The following is a 25,981-nucleotide window of genomic DNA, read 5'->3' on the forward strand; positions in this document are numbered from 1 at the left end:
CTCACGTGGTCCACGTGTGTTTTTATTGGGAGGTCCCAGGAACAAGCAACTACTTAAGTACAGCTTCATCACAAATTAACAATCTCCACCAAACTTCCATCCATCCGCTCACTAATGGCAGAACAAACACGATCCAAGAAGCCCAACACCGCTGCTAAACCACGAAAGCGTTTCATCGGCTCAAAATCTGCAGCACCATCTAAATCTGGCTCACCAGCAGCAATCGCCAATCAAATACCTGCTGAGATATTGTCAGATGCTCTGCTGAACCAGGCGATCAAGCAGCTTCCTGCGAATTACTCCTTCGAAATCCACAAAACAGTGCACCACGTCCGCAAGAACAGAGCACAGACAGTCGCCCTGCAGATGCCCGAGGGCCTGCAGATGTTTGCTTGCACAATAGCGGACATAATCGAGCGGTGCGCAGGTGATGGAAGTTGCTTTTCAGAGCTGCATACTAAGCTGATTATTGATGTCATAGTTTCACCGACGCGTTAACTGTAATCATGGGTGATGTCACTTATGGTGCATGCTGCGTGGATGATTACACTGCAGTCGCATTGGGATGCGACATGTTAGTCCATTATGGTCACAGCTGTCTTGGTGAGTTCGTGCATTGCTTTTTCAAGTTTTATTCCTCATTTTACCATAGTGCCCATTGATCAAACGACAATCAAGACCCTGTATATCTTTGTCGAAATCGGAATCGACTCATCTCATTTAACAGAGACGATACGATTAAATTTCCCAAACGACCGACAAACTTTTCAAAAGCAATTACTTGAATATGAAGGAGATAACGCACGGATACCTACTGGTCAGAAGATCGGCAAGACTCGTCATCTTCAGATCGAAGGTCCTTCAAGTGAAGGAGAAGGGGAACCTCTAGCTCCCGACGAGCCGACAAGGTTTGCGTTAGTTTCAACAATCCAATTTGTAGCAGCTCTACAGAGGTTGAAGGAAGATCTGACATCGCCATATTCTGACGCTGGAACGACACCTAATGGACTTCTGCACGGTGCGGAAACAGAGTCATCAGCGGGAGATGTCTCGAAGTCGTCGTCTGGTCATCGACTCTGGACCGGCGTTTATGATGCCACAATACCAAGATCTAAACCTTTGTCTCCCGGTGAAATCCTAGGGTGTACTGCTCCCCTACTTGGTGACGTAGATGCCCTGATGTAAGGGATCGCATTTGTATGTTCAGCAAGTGTCTCATGGTATTTTAGATATCTTGGAGACGGCCGATTTCACTTAGAATCCATTATGATCGCAAATCCCTCAGTACCTGCTTTTCGATACGATCCCTACTCCAAGAAAATCACGAGAGAGCTTTACAATCACGAAGAAATGCGGACGGTCCGAGATGATGCAGTTAAAAAGGCTCGTAAAAGCATTGCAGCCATCTCCCAGATATCCTCTCTACATGGTATTGCTGCCCAAGCTGATGAAAATCCGATATGGGGTATCATTCTCGGCACTTTGGGGCGCCAGGGCAGTTTCAAGCAGATGCAGGCCATTACCCACCAACTCTCAACCTCAAAGACAGCCATTCCTTATATCCCTATCCTGCTTTCTGAACTCTCGCCCGCAAAGCTTGCACTGTTTAACCCATATATATCGACGTTCATTCAAACAGCGTGTCCGCGGTTGTCAATAGACTGGGGCTACGCTTTTGACAAACCACTGCTCAGCCCATATGAAACTGCAGTTGCGGTAGGGCAAGCAAAAGGGTGGATGAATGAGGAGAAAGATGGACGTGAAAGGGCTAGAGGTGGAAGATATCCTATGGATTTCTACGAAGCAGGCAGTCCATGGGCTGTTGCTAGGACGAAGTCTTCATATCTTTAATTCAAGCGCGAGTCTCGGTGATACTGGACTCGTCTCATCGCTACATAAATTTCTCAATCAAAACTAGTACTTGGAGCTTGCGAACCCTCATTAATGAGGTGAGGCAATGGGAAGCAGAGCGGGAGAGAGCAAAACTCGAGAGACGGCGGATGACATGGGTCAAACCGAAGCTAGGAAAACATGAAGCAAGTCAGCACTGGCTCACTGCGTGGATCTTTTCTGGGCAACCTAAATGACGGTGGATGCACGATAACACCTAGAATTTCGGAATTGTGAAATAAGGTCTTGTCCGATGTTCTTAGAATTTTGATATTCGCTACCTCTTTGGACTGTAAATTTGAACCTCACCACGTCATTGCTCAACCTTGACACAAATCTTCATTTTGCCATTATATACCCCGAGTTAGGACAGATCAGGGACTCTACCTGGCATTGACGGTGCTACATCACTCGCTGCTCTGCTTCCTCTTGTTCTACTTGACCAGTACACAAGAACGGAATTGCGAGCTTTGTTGCCTGCATTCAAGATATTGCTGTTTGGTACTAATTTAGAGTTCGGAATGCGATTATTTGCAACCCATTCACCTTCGGACGTTGACTGCGAATTACAATAAGAGATGTTTGTGCAATAGGTTCGTTCTTGTGCATTCTTCTTCTCTCTCAAATGTCCCACCGACCTCGCATTTTGGAGAGCACGGCTTATGCTGCGCTGCGGTGAGCGAATAAATCGGTGTGGAGGTCAGGCACGGCCTTTTGGAAAGGCCCAGACAGGCATTGCAAATAGTGGAGTTCAAACGCGGAGGGTGCGCAGACTGCAGACAGCCAAGCGCACATTGACAGGGAGTAGCGGAGTGCATGTCATGGTGGAGTTTAGGTGGAGCTTGTACAAAGCTCGTACTGATCCGGGAGTCACGCGAATTGCTTCCGCGGTATTCACCGTCCCGTCCTGCAAACTTCTCGACATGAGTTGGAAATACAAAACATTGTCGCTGTGAGGTCACCACTAATTGATCATGGTCTATTTCGGACGCCCTGGACAGATCTCGCAAGCGGTATATAAAATTAGATTCGTGGCCAGTTTGACGTACGTATTTTGAGAGCGGGGAATTTTGATGTATGGATTATGAAGCTGTGGCTTCAGAAATGACGGTAACGGCAGGTGCGGTAGACAACGTGGAGACGGCAGCTTGAGTTTGTGGTTACGAAGATGACTGGGCGTGAGGTGTGCCATTGAATTATTGTGCGGTATTAGCCTTTGTTGGGAGGTCGTGAACTGCTCGCAGCAAGTTTTTTCGGGTTTGGTTACTGTTACGCGTTCCTCTGTGGTATGAGATGGGGTTCAGACATTGAAGGGAGAAGAGAATGATATACGCGTTTTCCCTTGGCGTACAGGACATTAACTATCCGTGCACCACTTGGTCTGCCAAAGAGACTGTTTTGAACCCAGTGAAAGATGCGTGGTCGGGATGGCGTGTGGTGGGCATCGAACCGGGCAGAAAACTGAGAACATGAGGTCAGGAAAAGACTGCGTGGGACCTTGGGGACGTACATGCGGTGGGTACCCGATTGGAGACCTGGACCGGAGTTGCACGTTGTGCAGCAATGCAGTAGCGTTAGTGACCCATGGTGATACCTCTTCATTTTTTGTACTGCTAAGTTCAGTTCTCATTAACGTTTCAGTGACAAAGATAAGAGCCTTAGGATATACGCTCAAACTAAAGACCACATGTCGTATCATGGATCAATGAACTGATTAAGAATTTGATTGATATCTATCATTCCCGACTCCCATGCGTGGGAAATTGGTGTATAGCCATCGTCTTTTCTGAAATCTTAATTGTCTGCCTTTTCGTTCCCTTGCATCAGGAAGCCCGAAGGGAAATTGAACGCGAGAGACATTCAAAATCGAAAAGCAAGGAGAGTAGTGATGCGTGGGAAGAACGAAAGAAACATCGAAGCGGCAATCGGAAACAGGAAATGGAGAGAGCCGGCGGAGTCGGGAACTGGCGTGTCAGCGGCGCTACGATTGTTTATTATTGACACGGTAGAGGTGATTATCGCACGAACTTCCCAACATCGTATATGTATGTGTCTTGGTCACATCGCAGCCAGTTGCCAGTAGCTTTCCATCTGCAGAAAAAAACGACACACAGGTCACCGTACCTGTATCGTGGCAGAAGAGGGGCGAACTGATGGGATGGCTGTTGTTGATAATCGCGTTGTGTTGTCTGCCGATGCGATTGCGAGGATGCGGCTATTACGATGTCATAGACAATGTTGGTGTGCCCTTCCAGCACTGTTATCTGCGTCCAGGTGATGATCCTCCATGTCCTAATCGAATCATCATCTGACCCGGAAGTAGTTTTCTATCCGTGGTCCAAGCCAGATGATTCACCGAATCGTGCGTCCTTTGAGATTGACGACAAGCTCGCCTGTCTTTGTATCCCAGATTTTGACTGGTGACTCGGAGAGAGGCGAGGCTCGTTCGTTGTGTCCAACAGCGCAAACATGATCATGTCTGGTGAGTAGATCCACTGACACTTCTTTGTGCCCACCAGTGACCCAATAGGCACGTCCTTCAAATTCCTGGCGGGGCGTCATCTCTTATGTATTCTGCGTCCCAATGTCATCGACTGGAAGAAACCTGGTCCCAACGATGGCCGAAGACATGATCAACTACCGCGCACAGTTCCGTCTCAGCTTTCATTCAACAAATTCACAATCATTACATACGAGAAATCGGTTTTAGAAGGGCTCGGTCCACGGATGCAAGCGGACAAGGAGTGTTTGTCAATTCAGAGTTGAGTGTACTGGTAAGTTTTAAATCTGTCATTGTTAATGACTAACGTGCTCATTACAGGGCCCATGTGTATGCAGTACGATAAAGAACGAATTGATCTCTCTTCCTTCTATTCGGATCGTTATGAGAGACTAAGGCTGTCCAGCTGAAGGGCCCAAGCTTTTGTTTATGATGAGTCGTATACCGTGGACCACAAACCTTCACCCCAATTATATGACTTGCTAGAAAAACAATCACGCCTCACTACCCCGTCAACTGCAATCAACAATGTATAATATTGTCTCTCCTTATCAATTGCTTCTCAAAAATGCCCGTCATTTTTGGGTCACCCATACTTGCATAAGACGCCCATTCTCCCCAAGTCCTCCATTACATGGAAAATCACTCTCAAATAGTCTGGACCGGGTCTTTAGCCCATACATCATGATCAGTCACATCGGTGCACAGCACCAAGCGCTCTTGTGCGTTGCGTACCAACTTGAACGATTCATTGAAATTCCCCACTGCATACTGATGCTGATGCGATGCTTATATTTGGTCTCGTGCAAAACCTCGACGGCTCAATGAAAAATAGTAATGGAGATAAGACATCGACTAGGCCACATATGTACTTGGCAGCTGTCCTCTGAAGGAAAACAAGTTACTTCAAATATCAAACGACAGATATGTATGCATGCAAGAAGACTCGAACTGTCGATAAGTTACACGCTGGCCATCACGTAAATTTGATGTTCGTAGCAATAGTGATGCGACTTACCCATACACAGCCTCGACTTCATCAACCCCACCGCCAGAAGCGAAAGGACGATTGTTCTCACGAGGGATAGGACCAAGCTCAGGCTCATCCTCCAAGTCGACAGGATTCTCATCGTCAAGACCAAACGTCATAACAGGGCGAAGTCCCGCTCCTGAACTAGACCGCCTGTTACCTGCCGGGGATTTAGGTAGCGCAGCCATAGTCTTTGGGCTCATGTGCTGAAATAGTTCATGAATGAGGTGCAACTCGTTTTGAACATTCAGGCCTTGGCTTACCTGCCAATCATTCACGTTCTCATCTGGGATGTCACGATCGTCACGACCGACGTCAAATCTGGAGTCATCGCCCAGATCACCAATTGATACCACACTTTCGCTGTCGCTAATGTTGTCCGCGATGCTTGAGACGAGCTCTGGGAGCCGCTGCCATGCGTTCCCGCCCGTTGAGATCGTTCCGAATGGTGGGAGCCCAGATTGATCGTCGGACCAACCGAGGTCAGACAAGTATTCCTCATATTCCTCCTCGAACGCAAGATCTTCAGTAGTATACGGGAGGAATATGGATGGATCCGGTGCTTGAGAACGCGGAGGTGGGAAGACATCAGCTTCAACAACGTTCGGAGTACCAATTGGTCGGATGATGTTTCCGAGGTCTAGCCCTGGAGGTAGGCCTTCCATGTTGTGAGAAATACTGACGGAACGCCGATGGGCCTGGGATTGTTGACTTGGGATCTGAGGTCCGTATCGTTTGTTGTTGTCTAAGGAGTAGGTCGCAGTGAGTATGGTATATAAAAATGCGGGAAAAACGCATACAATACTTGACGAGGTGACGTAGAGCTTGTTCTTGTGCCTGGGAGAACGTCGGCATAGGACGCTAACGACGAAACTCGTCACACACCTGAGCGTCGGAGATATCATCAACCTCGGTGCCAGTTAGCCATTCATCGCGCAGATCCGGTCGGCAGTTCAGGTAGATCGACGTGATCACTTTCATATTTGCTAATGAGGTGTAAGTGTAAACGCTTACTACTGTATCATCGCACATACATTGCCGCCACTTCCTCCCACAGAAGGGAACTTGACTCTTGATAAGTTTCAGGACATGGAGTTGAAGCAAAGGATGCGAAACTCGTAGCACGCGTTTCAACACCGCCTAGACAAGTTTGTAAACAATCGATGACGGCTCAACAGGCGCACTCACAGAGCTCTTGTATTGCACAAGCATCCATATACGATGTGACCGGCTCTTGGACAACTTCTGCATAATTTTGGCAAAATTAATCGTGGAAAAGAAGTTGCGCCATGAGAACTCAGTAAGCATTTCGACTTCTTCTTCGTGATTTTGGCCGTTCGGAAGAATTTTTGTCTGTAGCACAATGTGGGCACCAGCACGAGGTTTCTCATCCTGTGGACGAGGAGCAATTTTCGCGTGATGTATCTGGCAATATCGGAAGAAGCTAAGTGATGTTCAAGATTAGTGTCGATAATCGCGGATTCCGTCTCACTCACTTGTGGTCGGGAGAATCGGCTTTCGATACGACGGATGACGAAACTTCTTGCAGTCCAAACATCTTCAGGATCAGCAGCAAGCAATTGGTATCCAATAGAAGCTGGCCAAGATGATGAAACTTCATCACATCTGTGGTGTACATTAGAGATGTGCTGACACACGTCGAAGGGAAGTACTCACGGGAAGCTTTGAACCATTTCAGCGTCAGCAACAAAATAGCTGAGACAGCTTTAGACGTAATCTCGCGATGCCGGGTCACATCGAGGTCGTCGAGTGTCGGCGGTGGGGCGGGAGGTTGCTCAGGGGCTAAATAAAATTATGATCGACGTGTGAGAACGGACTATAGAGTTACACACGGGATGCAACACCGGGAGGGAACACCGAAGATGTTGACGACTGAGGAGCTTGCTGCTGCCCGGTCCCGGCAGATACAGTTGCCAAAAGGAGTTTCAGCAAAACTAGTACCCATCCTGACAGGACAGGCAATACGGCGCTCTAAGCGCAGATGAGTCGATGGTGATATGATGCTGAACGTACTTACATAGATTGCTTCAACCCTCTTCAGGCGCATGAAATCTTCCTTTCTTTCCCTCGCCTTGCGCTCTTGAGCGGGAGAAGTGGCGTCACCTATGGCCACGACGGCTTCCGAAATTTTTGCATCCAGCATTGCAACATCTAGTAATGGTTCCGCAATCTCAAGATCCTGAGATGGAAATTCTCAGCAACAGCCATCCAAATTAGCAATGGGACGGCATACCTCGTTGGTGACTTGGAGTGGTTCGGCATCACCCTCAGACCCAGGCATGCAGTCAAGCCCGCTCTCAGCAGTCATGCACTCTTCTCTCGTCCTCCACATTTGCCAGAGCGAGAGACTTACATACATATGCCGATTATATAGCTTGTCTGCCTCATCGATGGCAAACGGTACGAGGCGATCATTGTTAGGGCCAAATCTACTCTTGCGCGAGAAGGGAAATAAGAATGGTCGATTTTGATCAGTCTGATATTGTTGTTTCTTGGGCTTGGGAGAAGGAGGTGGGGATGGTGCAGGTGTTGCAGGCTGAGGACCCGGGCGATATCCTGAATTAGGAACATGTGACTGGAAAGGCTGGTGATTCAGCGAACTTGGGAGACCGGAGTGCTGCGAGTCTGCGTCATCGTGGTGATAGTGATGGCGGACAGGAATGGGAGAATATGCCTGTGCCAATTTGGAAGTGGAAACGGAGGGCGCGGGTTTGATCGGAGGTATGTCTAGTTGCGTAGGTGGAACTGGGGGCGTGAATGTCGGATATTTCACCGAAGTCTCCTGTCGGAACGTTTCAATGTCAAATGGGGTGCATTTGACAGCAACAACTGTGATATTTGTTGTAAAAGGCATTTAATGGATTGAGAGATGACCAACCTTCGTCGGGCACAGACGGAAGGTTGGCAAGTTCCCGTGCTAACTTCTTGACACGTGCAAGCTCCCTAATGCCTCCACAGCACGCGAGAAGTGTCTTCCAAAGCACAAGGAGTAGCTAATTGTATTTCAGTTTCGCAACGTGGTTTCAGATCGGTTGCGGTGTCATACCTTCTTAATGGGGTATCCCTTCGCGCTCTTATCCCTCAATGCGGAGACCACGTTGAATAAGTACACCGGTAGCGGCGGGTCCATGCTCACTAACCGATCGGAATTAGTCTGTGTGACGTCTTCGTGTTGTAACACGCACTTAGTTCATCCGCGAAGTCATCGCGTTCCTTGAATATTTCGATAAGGTGGTACATCATGCCGAGATATACCGAAATTTCGGTTGTGACCTCTTCTAGAAAGTCAGCTTTTTCAGTAGGTGTGATCTGGAAATGTGCTGTATCGGCATCTGAGAGCGAGCTATTATGTGAAGGTCAGATAACCGACCACGTATTGAATAAATGCATACCAAAGTAGATCATGTTTCTGACTCGCGATTTTCATTGATTCGACGATTGTGCTTAACCCATTAGCGATCCGCACAACCTTGCAGTTCTCGTAGATCCAGTGCAACTGATGTTCTGGAGACGTTGTCTCGGCAAAGGTACCTATGTCAGAAACGTATGAGTATTTGTCGTTTCGTCGTGTATGAGAATGGGACCTTGCAGAACGTAAAAGAGCCGACGAGCATTCGTAAATCGGATCTCTGCGTCCCTGTGCTCAAGGCTTTCGAGGAGTATCTCAACGTGTGCCTTCCGTTGTGCAGGTGTAGTATCGGGGCTCGTCCACTCTATAAATACGAAGGTTATGTGTAATTTTGACGTGTGATGGACGGTGCTGCATACCTCCGGGAAACGAGCCTTTCCATGCTTTTAAGTTTTCCGCGACTTGAGGCATCTCTACATACGAGTAAAACTCATCGATCTCATTCATGACTGTGTCTTCGTCATCGTATCGAAAGTCATAAAAAGATTGCTATATATATGATAGTACATCATGAATACGATAAACGAGGAGCAGAGCTGGAAACATGCCTTTGGCTTTGGTGCGCATGTGACCATTGCCTTGAGCTGTCCTAGTGTTATGGAGTCTAGTCCCAGCTGGGATGAGGCGTTCGCATTGTCTTGTTCCCCAGTAGAATATGAAGGCGGAGCTGCAAATATCATGCCGCTCATGTTGACGTTGATGGACGTAGTAGTTTACAATGTAACGATAAATTAAAACAACACGACTGTCACACCAGGTATCACGTGATCTACTCATCGATAAACAAGTACCCTGACCTGGGCACCTGTCTCTGCCCAGGCCTGATCTTATCGATGTGGCACAGGGCCAAGATCAGGACAACGGGCCGCTGAAGGAACAGGCACCCGCGAGTCCTAAACTAGTTCTTATGACTCGGAAAGGTTCCTGGGGGAATTCACATGAACCACCATCTGGCCACTATTCGATAGCGATGATGGTGGCGTTCCAAAATAGGTTGGCTAAGTATATGTGGGCGTAGTAAGGCGTCCTCATGTCCACGATTTTAGTCACGATTAAGGACCAATAGATGATTCGCTTGACTCATCCACGTTTTATAATATTACACCATCATACGGGTAATTAGCCTGAACGTGTCATGACATGCTCGGCAGAGACGCGTACGCAAAATTGTCAGCGAGCTGCGGTCTAACCTTTCTGGCATGGTTCCATGGAGATGGATGGCATTGCAGCCCAGTAGTCAGTCGTCGTAGTTAACGGCCGCTGCGCTCCGCAAGCGGAACCAAATCAAAATCAACTGTGAGAAATTATGACATAATCACTGCATTATAAGAATTTTTGGGTTCCTCCCGTTCTTTCAACCACGATTCTGGCTGTGGATCGACTTCGCAGTCGGTCACATTCTTGCCAATTCACTCACCGTTCTCGTTTCGGCTCATCGTCTGCGACAGCGCCTGCTTCGTTGCGATCGATTCGCTCGGGTATCGGTTTCAGATTCGGTTCAAAGTCGGAGACGCTCTCGGCGGTACAAGGTAAGTACTTACTGTGGTGCGACCCTCTGATATTTTATCATCGATAGCTCATCTAAATTTCAGAGCATATAAAAAGGCACGCCTTTGCTGCGCGTTTGCCACTCATCGCCTTCCATCTTTCTTCCTTCTGCCCTTGGATCTGCTTACGACTCATCTTACGATTTTCGCTTCCACTTCGATCCTTCGCGAGGCCCATCCACCACTAGATATCAGAGTCGTTTCCTGTTGCGCTTTACAGTGCATCGGACGCTCTCCTCTCTGTCTTTCTTCATTTGCAGATGCCAGTCCCCGTCCCTGCCCGACAACCGGCGCATCCAGTTCATAAGTACTCCAAAACTGAAGACGCTTCAAAGTCTCACTCTTCCGTTTTCCATAATCTGAAGCACACCCTACCTGTCTCCCCGACGGGCCCACCGCCGTCTTTTGGCAGTCGTGATCAATGGATCAATTCCTTGCCTTCTTGGAGGAGGACCAAAACTCGCCGCATCTGGGAGGACGACGCGCGTTGCAATTCTGAAGAACGGAGAGAAGGGGATTTTTACCAAGGGTTGACTAGTACGGCCGACGTGCCAGTCAGTAAAGGAAATCATGCGGAGGCATGTCTTCCGCCCCTGAATGCCTTCCCCAAAAAATGTGCCTTGAACACTTCCCCGAGTGATGTTGACCAGCCAATGCATGCTGAGCACAGGACCTCTGCATATGCCTCCGTCTGGGGTACTGAGAGTTACGACAGTCCGGATAATTCCTCTACACACGACTACGTATGGCCTCGGTTCGCCCCTGTCTTGGAGGATGACTCTGACGATATGATGAATGGCGACTTTGGTTCTAGTCCCATCGGTCCTATGACTCCTTTCACAGAGTACGTGGACCGTGTAATCGCCACATCCGCCGGAACAACGGTATCCGACCAAATCCCGCTCAGACAAGATAATTCATATCAATATGGACTCCATTCCTATAATATGATGGACTACCAGTACACAGACCAGATCAAACAAGACTCGGTCGCTTCGGTCGATTCGCCGCCATCTGGGTCAATGAAGTACAAAATGTTCGCGGAGCCAATGGCGGACTGGATCGTTTCATATGTATGGAAAGTTTGCAAGAATTCGATTGCTCTTCCGCCTGCAGTTTCTCGCTACAGGTAAGATAATTTTCCAGCTTAAATTTCTTCTCAATGTTGACGTAACTTCTACAGTCCTGCGATGAGTGGGCAGCAGCCAGCCCCCACAGCTCCAATGCATTTGTCTGCCTCAGTTCACTCTCTTCTAATGTCGACACTTCTACAACCATCTGCTGTGTTACTCGCCATGTGGTACATCGCTCGATTACCAGTATACTTTAGCGGGGTCACTTCAGGGTTAGGGGTCAAGGAACGAAGATTTAGTGCTGAATTGCTTGATACAACCGGCGGAATTGATGGGAAAACGTTGGAGGCCAATGCCACATTCCGACTCATTGTGCTTGGATTCATGCTGGCAAACAAGTGGCTTGATGACCATACCTTCTCTAACAAGACATGGTAAGTACTATGTTGAAGATCCGTGTCCGATCGAAATGACCAATTCCTCCCCATTAGGCACACCATCTGCAAACTTCCTGTTCACTCGCTAAATAAGCTCGAGTCGCTCGCCCTGGATATCCTTTCCCATGACCTGACAATATCACCTGCTGCTTGGCGCCAGTGGCTGGGGCATATGTTTTCGTATCATGTCTCGCTCTTGCCTCCTCCATGCGCACAGCCGATTTCCCGTCCCTCCTCGAATCCTCAATCAATCGTTCGGAAAGTCATTGAAGAGATCATGGAAGCACCTCTTACGCATCCCAGTTCGGAGCCCGTCTTCCTCAGCTTCGAGCAGAGGAGCAAGACAGAACTCAATGGGCCAGAAACGTGCACTGAAGCTTCCCAGGAAACCTATGACATCGATCTCGACGAGGATGGGCCGCTTCGGGAAGAGTATTTGCCAAAGCGCCGCGTGAGCAATGGCAGTGCTGCAAGCCGACACAGTTCACAACTGGCCTCAAGGGTTGAGGTAGAGCGGAGGGAGCTTCGCGACTCCGCGACCGGCCAAAATTGGAACGCACTCCCTCCTCCGTCCAAATGGAGCCCGGCAGCTGATGAGCCCATCCACCGCGCTAGCGATCGTCCTGCGTTATACATGCCGGTCCAGCCACCAGCGGTGTGCTGGGCGCCTGCAGTCACTTACGTGCCTGTTAAACTTGCTCCGGATTATTCCAGCGTCCCGTATTCCAAACTAGCAGCTCCTTCGAACGATTACTGTTACTCACAATCTGTCATCGCTCAACAGCCCTCGCAGTCGCGTTGTAACGCTGATACATTTTCCCCGCCTAATTCTGGCTACTCGTATCCGATTGGCTTTGACTACCAGTGCGGTCACGTTCGCATGTCATTCGATGGAGCAGGTTACCCCTCTCAACCAATGACAAATTCTAATTGGCTGTCAACTGAGGCATATGCATTCCCCGCACCTCGAGTCCTTTTTGGCCCCCATCCGTCTATCAATTACCAGTCGTCCTGGGTTCGTGCTTGAAGATATGTTTCTGGACCAGATGCTCGCGTGCGCATCTTAGATCTCAATTTCTCATGTTTTCCGGCTCTTAACACTACTGCAATCGATCCGACGGCACCGCTTACGTGCCGCTCCATAATTCCGCTCCCTGTCTCTCCTTTCGCAGTTGTCAATACTGGATTTTTTTCTCTTTGTCGCCGGCACTGTCTATACAAACACGATCCCCACCCTTTCAAGACATATCCATCCTGTCTCGGGGACAATCGCCTGTTCAATCTTCTTGATCTTCATCATTTCGATCGCGTATATTCTTATTTATATGCGCGTCTGCACTTGCTCTTTTCGCCAGCTGAAGTTGGTGTGAAGACGACGATCTCCTCGGACTATATGTGCCATACCGCGTTCATCGATTGAACATTTGCGGGTTCGCTGTTTCATTGTCGATGTATTCACTTATCATTTCGGTATCCTCATGCTCCTCAACTAATAACCTTTCACGACTTTATTTTTTCCTGCCGTCGGCTTTGGTGTTTCTTTTTGCTACGTTTTTCTCATTCAGTACGCATAACGAAATCACTCAAAAAACATGCAGAAAATTATTAACACTACAAAAACATTTGCTACTCTCTTATTCCCCATCCTTTCGCCTTCGCTGCTATGGTAGCATGGTAGCTCCCTTTCCTCCTGTCTTATCATCCGTTACCCCTTCGGTGGTTAGTTTAGCTTTTAGCTTTTCTTTTTCACCTTCAGCTCGTTTCCGTAGGTAAGAAATTATGCGCCTCCTTTTTCTGGCATTCGATAGTCAAGCGTAAAGCCTACATACCGTACGTACTGGTCCTCGCACGTACGTCTTGGTTTAATGAATGTTACTCTCCCGTATGTTTCCCATGAGTGTGCACACATGTTTGACGTCCAGAGGATGGCTTCATTCAGATGCAATTATACAGTACTTGATTGTCTACGTAGTACATGGGACTTCTTCGCTTGCTTTCAAATCTTTATCAGGATAAAAGGCACCTGTAAATGTCATCAGCGATAGAACATTCAGATGTATGGCTCTCGTTGCATACCTCAACATCCTCCATCTCTTCATCCATGAGCATGACTTCAACCAAAAGGTGCTTGGCGTGCGGGGGAATAGGCTTCTTGCTGACGTGCTCTACCAGCCTAGTGAATTTCATAGGCATCCTCTCAGCGCTCTATATGATTCACATGAGCAGTTGCCATGGATTCATCACACCCATTACGAACCTTCTTCTTGTCTGTGAACGAACTCCAGAGCATGCTCACGCCCTGACTAACCATGCTGACATCTAAGTTGTGGTTAGTCTTAAACCAAGCGATGAACTCCTTGAGCGTTGGGTCATTCTTGAACTCCAACCTGTCCCAAAGGGTCCACTCAGTATTTTGGAATTTGTTCTTTGCGACAGCGATGGGCTCTGAAAACCCGAAGAAAGGTAAAGCAAGGTTGATAAACCCGTTCTTGAAGTCATCTATCTTATTCTTTCCATCTATGATCTATAAAGCGCACGTGTCAGCGCACCCTTCCGGTAAGGATAGCAAACATCTTGCCTTGTAAAGTTCAAGACACACCAAACCGACGACAAGCGCGGTAGTAGTAGCGATGGCGGGAATGATTTTGCCTGCTATCTGCTTTGTGGTATGACGATCGGCGACGGTGATGTTGTAGTTCATCGCACGAAGGTTTGACGCAGCGGTGATGAGATCGATGTGATGGTTAGTATCATCGTCCTTCTCAAATTCGACAGGAGTGAGACGGTAGCCAGCAAGTGACGATGGAGGAGGCAGCATCTTGACCAGGTCGGAGACGTTGTCAGGATCTGGAAGGAATTACGCCCTGCAGGTGACAGTCTTAAAATGAGTGAACGTACCAGAAGACGACTGATTGACGGGATCAGTTTCGGTAATCTGGATCTTCACTCCGCTCCTTGGAGAGAACTCGGGAACGATCACAGAATCTGCAACCCTCTTGAAGACTGCAGGATCGGTTTCTCCTCGGAGGCCGTAATTATAGGCATGAAGATTTGCTGCAGCAATGATAAAAGAAAGATGTGTGGGCTAAGGAGGACGATCAGTACTAAGGGTCTGGCAACACGCTGGGTGACATACATCTGAAGAGTCGAATACAAGTGGGTCTGGTGCCCTCTTCGGCCCACTCCAGAACGGCTGGCCCGTGCTGGTAACATGATCCTTTGGAAGACTGTGGAGAAGCTGGCGGATAGCGTTGTTAAACTTCTCCTCGAACTGCAGGCGAGCCCAGATAATACACTCCTCGAAAGTCAAAGGCTTGTTGGTGACCAGATATGAAACAATCTGGGAGATGTGGTCATGTGATTGGCCTGAGTATTTGAGGGAATTCTCAAGGTAGTTAGGCTCCGAAAGATATTGATTGGCAGATTCCACAGGCTTAACAAACATTGCGTCGAACTCTTGCCGAGCCCACTGTATTGTTATCAGATTCTGCTAGTCAAGAGAAAATTAAAGAGCGCACCTCAATCGTGTGTGTAATGGCATTCGGGAAGTTTTTGACTGTGCACGACAATGTCTGCTTCTCTGGGGGATCTTGCGAAGACGAGTACGACTCGGTGAGATGGGGAATCACAACTTGGGTATTGCCTTTTGTGCCCATGGTACCAGATTCTAGGAGTGGTTTTTCATACAAAATGCAACGCTGATCCATGTATACACCTACAGCAAGTGTTGTCAGATGAAATTCACAGAGAAAAAGAGGAAACCTTACGTGCAGCAACGTTATCCAATGCATTTGTAACACCGTCGATCCCCGAAAAAAAGTCGTCATCGAAGACATCTTTGAAAAAATTCATAATGGGGACAATACAAAGGGTGATAAGTAACTGACTTTCCGTCGCCTGACCAACAGGATCTTGTCTACAGAGAATATGGCCCTTGAGAGCTGGATTCATGTCTGCAACTGCTGCCGCTGCGACTTCAGACTTGAATTTCCCGAGATCTTTGGCACGAAAGAGGAATTGCCGATTCAAGTTACTCTTCTCGATGGTGTCTAGGTCGGTGACATGAATCGTAGCGTCGGGCCCGGTAGCGAGACCCATCATGCTCCAGTTCTTCAACATTTCACACCCGATTGCTCCTGCACCGACGAGGAACTGACGGTGATTGGCAAGCTTATCCTGGAAGGACTTGCCAAACACTGCAATTTGTCCATCATACCGGCTACCAAGGGGTTGGCAATCTTGTTCAGTCGGCAGTGTGGTTGGCAACGACTCCAAAGAATCGAAATACAAGTGCTGGAGCATAGGATGGAACTTCGCAGAGCATGCTTTCAGCACTTCTTGTGCCACGAACCCACCGATTACAGCTGCGACGGGGGGTAAATCTCCGGTTGCTTGGTATGCCAGCTCTGTGATAATCTTCTCATCAGCATCAGCATCTAATTTCTTCGCCAAAGCTACCAGGGAAGCAGCATCTTCTGCGTTTCGGGGCCGAGGTAGACACTGGTGTCGTGCCTTGAATTGTGATAAAGCCTGGAACCCTGCATGGAGAGTAGCAGGCCTATCGAACTTGGCGAAGTCTGTCATGAAGAACTCTGGAGCGGCAAGCGACTCTCGCAAGGATTTCTGAAGAGAAAGTGAATTACAATCTAATGAAACTGGAGTATAGCTTACAAACTGGAGAATTTTGGGCATTTTCACCTGGGTAAAGATCCCACCTCGAACATACTCCCCTAGGTCGGTAGTATCACCGATGGTGAAAGTATATGGACCCTTCACTGTGACTTTGCGAGGATTACAACCATTCAGTTCAGTCATGCCCTGCACTTCAGTGAACGTGACAAAATCGCCATCTTCAAGACCGTGTCTTGATTCATCGAGGCATGTTACCAGCCCTTCTTTGTCCTGTTGAATAATAGTATAGATAGGACATTGGAGTTATAGTTCATAAGACTGACTTTTTCCACTGACACAATCATTCCGGTAAGAGCTTGCTCGCCTGTAGGATCCACGCAAGTAAATTTTGGACCAAAGTCATTAAAGACGGAGCTGATCACGATCAATAACATATGAAAGGGAGTCGTAGCCATCACGTACCCAAAAAGACCACGGGTCTCCGCTGAGATAAAGTGAACACCATTCTGATGTGTCCAGTCGTTGATCTCAACTTGTTTCTCGTAAGAGGCGCCACATAAGACAACGGCCTAGAGAAAATCGACATCACAATATGGCTGATAGTGTATGAACTTACTTGGAATGGTTGTATTAAATCAACTGAGATTTCCTGTCCTGCATTTCCTCCAAGATTCCGGACGGGGACGTAAGCATTCAGTTCGGCTAAACGAGGCAGGGTGGATGCTGCGCGTGGCTTTCCGATATCGTTTTCGCGAAGGAAGTACTGTAGAAAATATGTTAATGGCAGGTCTTGAGGCAGTGTGATGCCTAAGCACGCACTTGTGAGCTGAGATCCTGCATGGTGACCGGTTCTGGGTCATACAGCGTCACGGACTTGACACCCGCCAGACAAACGTTCTTTGCTATGGAAGATATGAGAATTAAATGAGTGTGTTGGAACCTTGCTTGTTGGTAGAATGGTTACCTATCTCAGCTCCGAGGCCTTGCAACCCGACGATCAGTACATTGGAGGCAGCCATCTTCTTCATCGCTGCGCACATCACTCAGCAAACATGGTATTGTCATTTTATTTACAACACAACTTACCCTCATACCCTAAAACATAGCTGCAAAATCACGTAGGATTGAAGGTGAGTGATACGAGCCGCACAGGATGACAGCAACACCTACAGTTGACGAGAGTACAAGCCTTCATCAATCGCGGCTTCGTCAACATCCATCTTTGCTGCTAGATTACTTGCATCTGCCATAATTAATATGTGCGTATGAAAGTAGGTGGATGGTTGTAGTGGTGAAAGATAAGATCGCGGTGTAGCTGAATAGTAATATACTTTAGTAGTCACGGTTATGCTTGCTAATTAGTAATGACTAAGCACAGCTAGACCAATTTTGGGACACTGTTGGTGACGAGCGCGCAGCGACTCGTGAGCAGACCAACTACATCATTGAGTGGGGACATGTACTAGAGTACAGGCCTGGAGAACTACGTCTAAAGATTATGCTGTAAGTACACCTTGGCACCTGTCCACAGCTCTTCAAGTTGTATCATGGCCCCTGTCTCTCTCAGTGGTGGCACCCTTGAAATTTTAGCACCCCGGACATCCCCCCAGTGTGAGCATGCCGTCACAGCAAGCATTGCTGCTGCTGCTGCTATCGACTCCCACTGGTCATTACCATGCCCATGCCCTCTGCCTTTCAATCGCCTGCAACATGCACTCTCTTCACCTATATATCTGCACCGAATTCAACCTTCATCATGCGGTGACACTAGCGTCATCTCTTGCTTCGATATTCAAACGCAAAGACTACGCTCATGTCGTGTGCAACATTCTCAAGGGGCACTCGGTATGTTATGAGCCTAATTATGGCGGAATGTCTTGGTCTGCTCCGGCGTCATACACAACTTTTGAAGGCTATATGATTCAGTACTGCTCGAGGCACCTCAAACACATCGGTATCAATGGCACAAATCAAACATAAACGATGCATCGACTATTCACAATCAAACAATTGCAAAATATGATGCTTTCGAATCAGCGAGGATCCCTTCAGCTCCCCAGAGCCATTCTGCGCAAGATGGGAAAAAATAATCACGCCTCGAAACCACTGAACTCGTCGATATCGGTATTGTCTGACATTCCGTACTGCCAGTATTTTGGTCAGATGATAAAGGTATATTTTTTTGGAAAAACCCTTACGACCATCCAGCGGGAAAAGTACCGATGAAAGGGCCAGGGTGAACGATTCAAAGGGGTTGGCCGACGCAAAAAAAAACTGCCTGTGCACGATTTCCACCAGTCTGTACTGATGCAAATCACTCGAGTACGTTCATCAGTATAAAAAATGCCTGAGTACCTGCAAGAAGACTCAGAATTAAGCATCTCGACCGTGTAGCATTCAAACGAATCTGGTGGTTGAAGAGTGGTACTGGTTAGAGAGGGTCTTGGTCCAAGACACTCACATCACTTTCATTAGCCAGGACCACTAAAATATTGCCTGGACTCACATTCAATGACAAGCGTCCCAGAGAGTGTGATGCCGTCGGCAGACTGCACACCGCCATGCTTCACAAATACGAGGCTTGCGTGGCACAAGTGGATGAGTCCGGGCAGGCGAAGTGATGACCACTGCGGATAAGACCAACATTGGTTGTACCAGCGTATTTCGAACTGAAATCGGGATTTATGTATACTGTCTACATGTCAGAGAATTTCATGTAAGTTCGGCTAGCGATTACTGGTTCCTTCAGTCACTCTGATGTAGGCAAACGCGACGCCCTTGAACTTCCAGGTATCCTGATGACTGGAGACGTCGATGTCCAGAGGATCTGAGCTTTAAGTGATAACAGGCTCAGCAAGAGCTGTCATGTTACAGAAGAAGAGTGATGCCGACTTCATGGTGTGATTGAATAGAAATTAGGTTAACATTGACCTGGTATTATATCTGTCGAAGAGTGTCGGTAAGTGTGCATGAACATCACCAGGAATCACCTTCCTGAAAATTGCCTCGACTTTGAATCGTTTGTGGATGATACCAAGAGAGTGAATCCATATGAGATCCACCAAGTTCTGCTTTGAAGGAAGGTCTTGATGGCGAAAATGGCTATAGCATACGCGTCACCAGGAATCACCCCTCCCAGATATTGTCCCAATTTTGAATCTTTTGATACTAAGAATCCACATGAGGCCCACAAACTGCTCCGCTATGTAGCGTTGGGCCCGCCACAATTACATTACGACACTCATCAACGCTTGCCAAAGGCAAGTATAGACCCTTTGGAAGTGCTGTCACAAAACGAATGACACTTTCGGTTAGAGATCAAGAGAATGCTCAGGAAATGACGACTCGATCAATTGTGACAGTGGTATTCCATCTCACTCCATAATCCACGTGAATCGCAACGACAAGTGTCCGACGTCCAAGCCGGTCGTCGATGGGAAATACATGCATGCACCGCACCTAGCCTGATTCAATCAAACTGAAGCCACTGCAGGCAGTGCCGTTGCGTTTTCGCGAGCTTTCCGAGGATTCGTTGGGCCGGTGACCCAACAACTCGAGTTTTTCGACGGTGGTATCAGAAGCATCTATTCCTTCGTCGCGTAGTGGTGGCGTGATGGTCTGCCCAGGAAAGACCAGGATCTTACGAACAATTGACAGTCTGTCAAAGCGTGAGCCCCGGGTCCCGAGAGTGGCGCTGCAACTCTGAAGTGAGGCGCCAGATCAGGAGTTGTGGCCTTTTCGTTGTACAACCGCACGACAGTACTGGCTCAAGTAAAGACCGTCGAGAAAACTGCCACCGTTTCAAATTGATATTAATAAAAGGGTGCATACCTAGTAGAACATATGCGCAGCAATACAAAGTTGGTACTTACTACTAGTTACTGTTGACCAGAGGAGTGCTAGTGAATCGCTGGCCAACTTCAAGCTTGAAGCTCAAGCGCTCAAGTTTGAGTCGCCGCACGCTGCTTACTAAGATGGTCTTAGATAGGGAAGACTGACTCAGCGTGGTATAACAAGAAACGACAACGGTATCACAACGAGCTACAGTAACTGTAAATATCCAAGACAAAATGGTCGATCGGCAAAGGTGGAAAGTCAAGGTGCGCGAGAGACGTATAGTACACGCTGAAAACTTGAAGGTAAGAAAACCCTATATCCACTATAGGCTTGCGTTGGCCGAAGCCAGCGCACTGACGCTGTGCTTGACGGAGGCTGCAAATGCTGCCAATGATCTCGTTAAGATCCACCAGAACAGACCATACAGAAGGCAAAGCATACTGGTAGGATGGGAAAGCAAGGGGAGCATAGAGAGGAAATGAATAGGATGGAGCAATGATGACATTTCACCCAAGAGTGGTCTGGCAAGGGCCATAACGACCTACAGAATGGACCAAATGCGCACCAATGGCGCTCAAAGGACCCCCAACTGCGGCACCCCAGGTCCCTTGGGTAATGAATTCCAGTAAATCCAATGCTGTTGTAGGCTGCCTCGATTCAGGTGCAAAATTATGACTACCCGGGGCAATACCCATCGTACGAGGGTTCTTATTGACGATGGGGTCTGCCTCGGGACACCAGTCACTAGGGTCCGGGAGACAGGCCAAGGGCTTGACCGGAGTGGGTGCGTGGATCATCAGAAGGTCCTGGCGGGGCGCTGCAGCAATTTTCTTCTTCCGGCCGCGGTATCGAATGAAAGTCGTATTGACATTTGTGGCTTTATTGACAGCGAGCACGTCATCAAGAACGCGAACTATGACGATACTTTTGTCGCTAGAGAGTTGGCTAGAGGAGACGCGGAGCCCAAGCACCCAGCTATGCCATGAAGAACTGGGGATGTACCCCAGATAGCCGAGAGATGCCAGCGCGGTCTTTTCAACATTAGTGAGGGTAGAGGAAGGAATCGCGGTTGTCTTGACCCTAGGTAGAGGTTCAGCAGTCAAGTTATCAGATAAGATGATCCCACGCACCATGTTTTACTCGGGAGGCAAGAGTCGTTGACCAGTTTATCGGCCAGTCTTGCAACGACGACAAAAGCGGAGAAGAGAAGCTCGTCAAAAGTGGCCACCCCACAGCAGTGGAGATGGTTGAAGATCGAGACTCCTAGGAAATCATTCCCTTGGCCTATTTCTGGCATGGTGATCTCAGAGATGTACCACAGCGCATAGATGGCAACCATTTGAGGGTTGCTGACGGATTCAAGAATGAATCGAATACGAGTGCCAACAATGGAAGTCACGTAATTTCGCCCATCCAATTCCCTGCTCGTTGAATGAGTAATCATGTTGAATGCCTCAAAAAAATGACTCACGGGTCGGGGAATGTTTCATCTGCGCCGGCTTTGATAGCCAACGAGTACATGAAATGCGCGGAAAGGCTAGAGAACGCAGTTGCAATATCATCAAGGTCCGGGTTTTTGGGCGCAATGACCCGAGGGACAGTGTTGCTACCCGAGCGCTCAAGAGTATCTGAAAAAGCTGTGACTACCCTGCCAACACCATCCGAATTCGACTGGGAGAGAAGACTCTCTGTACCATGCCTCCCTTTGGTGACGCCAGAGGGAGCCTCGGAAACGCAGCCAGGACGAGCGACCGAAGGAAGAGGAACAACATAACCGAGACCGGGAGGGACCATGGGCGCTGAGTTGCTCAGCGCGACATCCCTGGAAAGGGCGCGTAAGCGAGGTGGCAAGCGCGACGGCTGAGACATGTCAAACAGACGATGCTTGAGCGAGTAGGAGGGCCCGCTCCCACAGGAGGCGCGAGCAAAGTTGCCTCGGGCAACTTTCGAGGAACTGGCAGCAGCAAGAAGGGACAATTCAAGCTTTTGTAACTCCGTCTGAGTTGAGCACGCTTTTACGTCGTGTGGGGGTTCCGCAGCCCCTTGCACGAGGTAGGGGTGATCAACGAAGTAGGAACGTGTTGCCCGTGAATGGGCGAAGGGGTCTTCCGTGCATGTGGTGCTAAGCGCCTGCGGGGCCTCGATCGTGCCTCTGCTGGTCTTCATATTTCCGCTGTCAAAGATCGGTGGCGGAGGGGTACCTGCGTCAGGGAAACAAGCCCATACTGGCTTTTTAAAGTACGGGTTACAGAGAGGTGGACGTTTCAAAGACTGCCTTGAAGCAGGAGTACCTCTGATAGCAGGCATTATGATCAATACAAGCGTGAACAGGGATGCTGATTCAGGGAATACAAACGAACGGTACAATCCCAAGTAAATGCGGGGCGCCTTTTGTATCGCACTCCTCTCCCCAATAGGGCAAACACGGGAGCAGCGTGAATGTCCACAAGTTATTCAAGCGGCATCGACCTCCGATCACGGTTGTGGCGCTCTCGACAGCACTATGGACAAAGCCAAAGCAAGCGATGCTCACCGCCGCCACAACGATGTGGATGTAAAGCTGGGACAATAAAATCACAGGTCCGGGATTTCCATCCGCTCAAAGCGCAGTGACGACGACGGCCTTGTCGGGGACAAAGCAGTTGAAGTGGCGAACACCACTTGAAGTTGTGGAGCCTTCAATATTTCGTGTTACACAACTTGATCATTTCCAAAAATGGACTGTTGTCAAGAAACACGTTTACAACTTACGCGAAAACATTTGATTGTTGTTATAGGTGTGACCCGAGTTCACAAAGGGCTATTTGTTTCGAACATCTTTTTGGAAACTTGTCCATCGAGGACTAGTTGAGTGGCGAATTCAGAGTCGGCAGAGAAACATAAAAAAATAACATTACGTTGAGAAACTGCGGGAACGATACATATGCCACTACATGCTCGAAATTGCCTACTTCCGATAGAACTGTGGCAGTGAATAAGCACAGTATACAGGCACTGATTATGGAAGGACCTACATTACGACGGAAATTGAACCAAAGTGATAGACATCCTCTATCAAAACTACTTCGGAAGCCCCTGTGCCAGCACGTTCAGGATTGGCGCAACAAAGCCAGGACGCGAGGCTGCTCACCGTTTATGTGAAAACTCCCACTCCCGATTGACGATCCTGAAACCAATGTCTTCATATGGAGGTCCAGCGCTGAAATGTAACAACACGGTGTCCTCATTGCCGGCTTCCCTGACGATTTTGTACGTAGGGGCTTTTGATTTGTCGATCAGATCCGGGTAAAAGATGTTGAACTGAAGTATGACGTGAGTCGGAAGTCAGTTGTAGAGTAATCAACACATACTTTATAACCCTGAACGACCTTCGGAGGCGGGTTGTCCACGCTAATTAATGGCGTCAAGAGAAGATTAGGAACAGGAGATAGAGCACGCACTCGTAGTGAGTCTGATTATACTTATTCCATTCGTAGCCAGTATGCACGCGGTTGAAGTATCTAGGTTTCCGAGGTCGGTATTTGTCCTCCCAGTTGTATGACGTAGGATTTGCAATGTTCTCCTCGAGGTTGAAGAGTTCCTCCTCTTCGTCGAGTTCTCTCTCTGCCTCGGCCCTGTACAAAGCTTCGGAAGCGAGGTCAGCACCGCTTGCAATCTCTGGAACTTCGACCTCAACCATAGGTTGAGCAGCCTTGGGCACGAAGCGCGAGGCAGCGACCGTACGGCGTTGTTTCAGCTGTCCAACGATAAGCGGGATTTCAACCAACAGCAAAAGCGATGCCTACCAAAGCACGAAGGTCGTCAAGCTCTGTCACTATGTCGATTTGGCGTTCATCTTCCGTTAACTTTGTGATGTCTATCAGTGGCGGACTCATAGACCTATCATAAGGTTCCATGTCCTCCTGCGTGTCTGCTTCTGCTGTAGTCACAGGTACAACATAATTTGCGTCTTTCAGCCCTTGAGCTGCTGATCGAGCAACACCAGCAAGAAGCTCCTCCTGTGCGTGTAGAGCCTCGTCACGCTGGCGCTTGCGTAACTGCTCAAGTCGATTGCGAACAACGACTTCATGCAGGCTCTTCAACTTTGCCTATCATGTGAGGGTGAGTTACAGTATCATAATTCTGTAAAGAAGAAGCATACCTTTGCCTTCCAAACCAGTAGTCTCTTCAGGAGCCCTTCCCAGTAGTCCGTATCAATAGGTTCACCGCTTGCGAGCTTTGCCTGGATTTGCTTTTGAAGCGTTGCAAGATGGTCGTAGCTTTTACCAGATAAAAGTGCAGTGATTTCTGATTCCACAGCGACTGATGCTTCTACCCCCATGTGTTCACTGGCTTTAATTCTGTCGATACGGTCTTTGCAGACCACCATCATATTCTGAGGGACATCATCAGCTAAGGAAAAATAACGGATGCAACTAACATACCGTCCAAAAGTCGATGTCCACCTCAGAGGTCTCAAGTGAGAGGTAACGCTCAATATCATCATGAAGTTCGTCAATTTGATCAGGCGAAAGATTCTGTGGGACCAGTTAGTTGCATGACACGACGTTCGAGGTCTAACATACGTACGTCGAAAATGTTATACGGCTCGTCAAGGTCAATTTCGAGCCCGGCATCGTCCTCGTTATGATCTTCGTCCAGCGGATGTGCATACTTCAAGTTCAAGGCCAAGAAGTCAATAGCTTTTGCCCTCTTTTCCCTTATGCGAATGGCAGCCCGGCTTCGTTCCTGCTCCAGTTGGAACTCCCCATCCTTCGCTATCCAGTCCGACATCTGAGCAGACTCTGCCATTCTTGCCATGCGCGACTCTTCCTCTTCCCGCAAGCGTTGCTCTGCTTCCCGTTCCGCTCTCCGCCTGTTTAACCTCTCAAGCTCCTCCTTAGCATCTTGCCTCCTAATCGCATCCTTATGCTGTGCCTCCGCGAGGGACAGTCCTTGTTTACGGTCTTTCTCATTTTTCTTATGCCAGCGGAACTGCTGCCCGAGGTTTACGTCGTGGAAGGGATTATCGGTTGCGCTGTATACACTAAGTTCAGCAACCTGACGAGCTTCTTCTTCTTCCCTTATGCGCAGTTTCTCTGCTTTGCGGGCTCTGCGCTCCTCGGACTTGTCGCGTTTGCGTCTGCTTCAGGTAAGTGGGGCATCGACGTGAATGGAAAATAAGTACACACTTCTTGTCCTTGCGCTCTTCATCTTTGGCTCTACTGTTACTTCGCTCTCTCTGTCGGCGTGGGTGTTCCTCGTCGTGATCCCTACTTCGACTACGCCGCCGCTTCCTGTATTCGTCTGGTGGGTCCTGTTTAGAAGAGCGCTTGTCGTCTTTGACGCGGTCTCTGTCTCTTTCACGACCATGTGAGCGAGAGCGGTGATGAACCATGCTTGCAAGTTCGACGATAACTCGAGCCAACTTCCTGTCTCCTTCAAGAAAGTTGCTCCAAAGGCTTGGAACAACAGTGTTTGACGTTGTTTACACGGACCTGCTCTTGTGTGATGACATCTTGTGAGATTTATGTCCATCACGTTTATTCTTTCAATTCCTCTGTAGACTCTTAGTTCCCTGGGTTGTAAATTGCATAGTAGCAGGTGCTCAGCCTGATTCTGCTAA

At 48.4% G+C, this 25,981-nt stretch overlaps 6 protein-coding genes across 6 annotated transcripts; 2 read left to right on the forward strand and 4 right to left on the reverse strand.

Moving 5' to 3' along the window:
• F5891DRAFT_372069 (putative diphthamide synthesis protein-domain-containing protein) lies at positions 1 to 2,154 on the forward strand. Its single transcript, XM_041371592.1, has 4 exons — positions 1 to 419; positions 482 to 603; positions 653 to 1,181; positions 1,230 to 2,154. The coding sequence occupies exons 1-4, from the start codon at positions 115 to 117 to the stop codon at positions 1,849 to 1,851; spliced, it is 1,578 nt and encodes a 525-aa protein (XP_041233015.1). The 5' UTR covers positions 1 to 114; the 3' UTR covers positions 1,852 to 2,154.
• Positions 2,155 to 5,162: 3,008 nt separating this feature from the next.
• F5891DRAFT_1001797 (uncharacterized protein) lies at positions 5,163 to 9,555 on the reverse strand. Its single transcript, XM_041360199.1, has 19 exons — positions 9,399 to 9,555; positions 9,210 to 9,339; positions 9,026 to 9,154; positions 8,834 to 8,972; positions 8,627 to 8,784; positions 8,488 to 8,576; positions 8,320 to 8,434; positions 7,675 to 8,270; positions 7,459 to 7,620; positions 7,274 to 7,412; positions 7,098 to 7,223; positions 6,917 to 7,046; positions 6,609 to 6,864; positions 6,455 to 6,560; positions 6,306 to 6,406; positions 6,221 to 6,257; positions 5,684 to 6,165; positions 5,409 to 5,626; positions 5,163 to 5,359 (listed from the first exon to the last, which is right to left on the reverse strand). Exons 1-19 carry the CDS (start codon positions 9,537 to 9,539, stop codon positions 5,353 to 5,355), a joined length of 3,261 nt encoding a protein of 1,086 aa, XP_041233016.1. The 5' UTR covers positions 9,540 to 9,555; the 3' UTR covers positions 5,163 to 5,352.
• A 663-nt stretch (positions 9,556 to 10,218) lies between these two features.
• Positions 10,219 to 13,189, forward strand: F5891DRAFT_1161450 (uncharacterized protein). The gene is made up of 4 exons (XM_041365257.1): positions 10,219 to 10,379; positions 10,443 to 11,526; positions 11,581 to 11,904; positions 11,962 to 13,189. The coding sequence occupies exons 2-4, from the start codon at positions 10,658 to 10,660 to the stop codon at positions 12,932 to 12,934; spliced, it is 2,166 nt and encodes a 721-aa protein (XP_041233017.1). The 5' UTR covers positions 10,219 to 10,379; positions 10,443 to 10,657; the 3' UTR covers positions 12,935 to 13,189.
• Positions 13,190 to 13,816: 627 nt separating this feature from the next.
• Positions 13,817 to 17,899, reverse strand: F5891DRAFT_1001804 (uncharacterized protein). The gene is made up of 17 exons (XM_041360200.1): positions 17,710 to 17,899; positions 17,626 to 17,645; positions 17,504 to 17,569; positions 17,359 to 17,441; positions 17,156 to 17,302; positions 17,002 to 17,108; positions 16,863 to 16,953; positions 16,579 to 16,809; positions 15,795 to 16,530; positions 15,675 to 15,743; positions 15,426 to 15,622; positions 15,044 to 15,376; positions 14,806 to 14,992; positions 14,486 to 14,754; positions 14,165 to 14,431; positions 13,984 to 14,112; positions 13,817 to 13,930 (listed from the first exon to the last, which is right to left on the reverse strand). Exons 1-17 carry the CDS (start codon positions 17,787 to 17,789, stop codon positions 13,904 to 13,906), a joined length of 3,039 nt encoding a protein of 1,012 aa, XP_041233018.1. The 5' UTR covers positions 17,790 to 17,899; the 3' UTR covers positions 13,817 to 13,903.
• A 2,983-nt stretch (positions 17,900 to 20,882) lies between these two features.
• On the reverse strand, positions 20,883 to 21,820 carry F5891DRAFT_940677 (uncharacterized protein; the record flags this gene model as incomplete). Its single annotated transcript, XM_041374287.1, has 2 exons — positions 20,883 to 21,456; positions 21,507 to 21,820. 2 exons carry the CDS (start codon positions 21,818 to 21,820, stop codon positions 20,883 to 20,885), a joined length of 888 nt encoding a protein of 295 aa, XP_041233019.1.
• A 1,309-nt stretch (positions 21,821 to 23,129) lies between these two features.
• On the reverse strand, positions 23,130 to 25,836 carry F5891DRAFT_372438 (mid region of cactin-domain-containing protein). The gene is made up of 11 exons (XM_041371594.1): positions 25,548 to 25,836; positions 24,946 to 25,498; positions 24,801 to 24,893; positions 24,518 to 24,751; positions 24,162 to 24,464; positions 23,817 to 24,112; positions 23,727 to 23,766; positions 23,507 to 23,676; positions 23,391 to 23,451; positions 23,274 to 23,338; positions 23,130 to 23,219 (listed from the first exon to the last, which is right to left on the reverse strand). The coding sequence occupies exons 1-10, from the start codon at positions 25,751 to 25,753 to the stop codon at positions 23,324 to 23,326; spliced, it is 1,971 nt and encodes a 656-aa protein (XP_041233020.1). The 5' UTR covers positions 25,754 to 25,836; the 3' UTR covers positions 23,130 to 23,219; positions 23,274 to 23,323.
• Positions 25,837 to 25,981: the final 145 nt, after the last annotated feature.

This window comes from Suillus fuscotomentosus (genome assembly GCF_016647785.1).
Source record: "Suillus fuscotomentosus strain FC203 chromosome Unknown F5891scaffold_3, whole genome shotgun sequence".
Lineage (NCBI taxonomy): Eukaryota > Fungi > Basidiomycota > Agaricomycetes > Boletales > Suillaceae > Suillus > Suillus fuscotomentosus.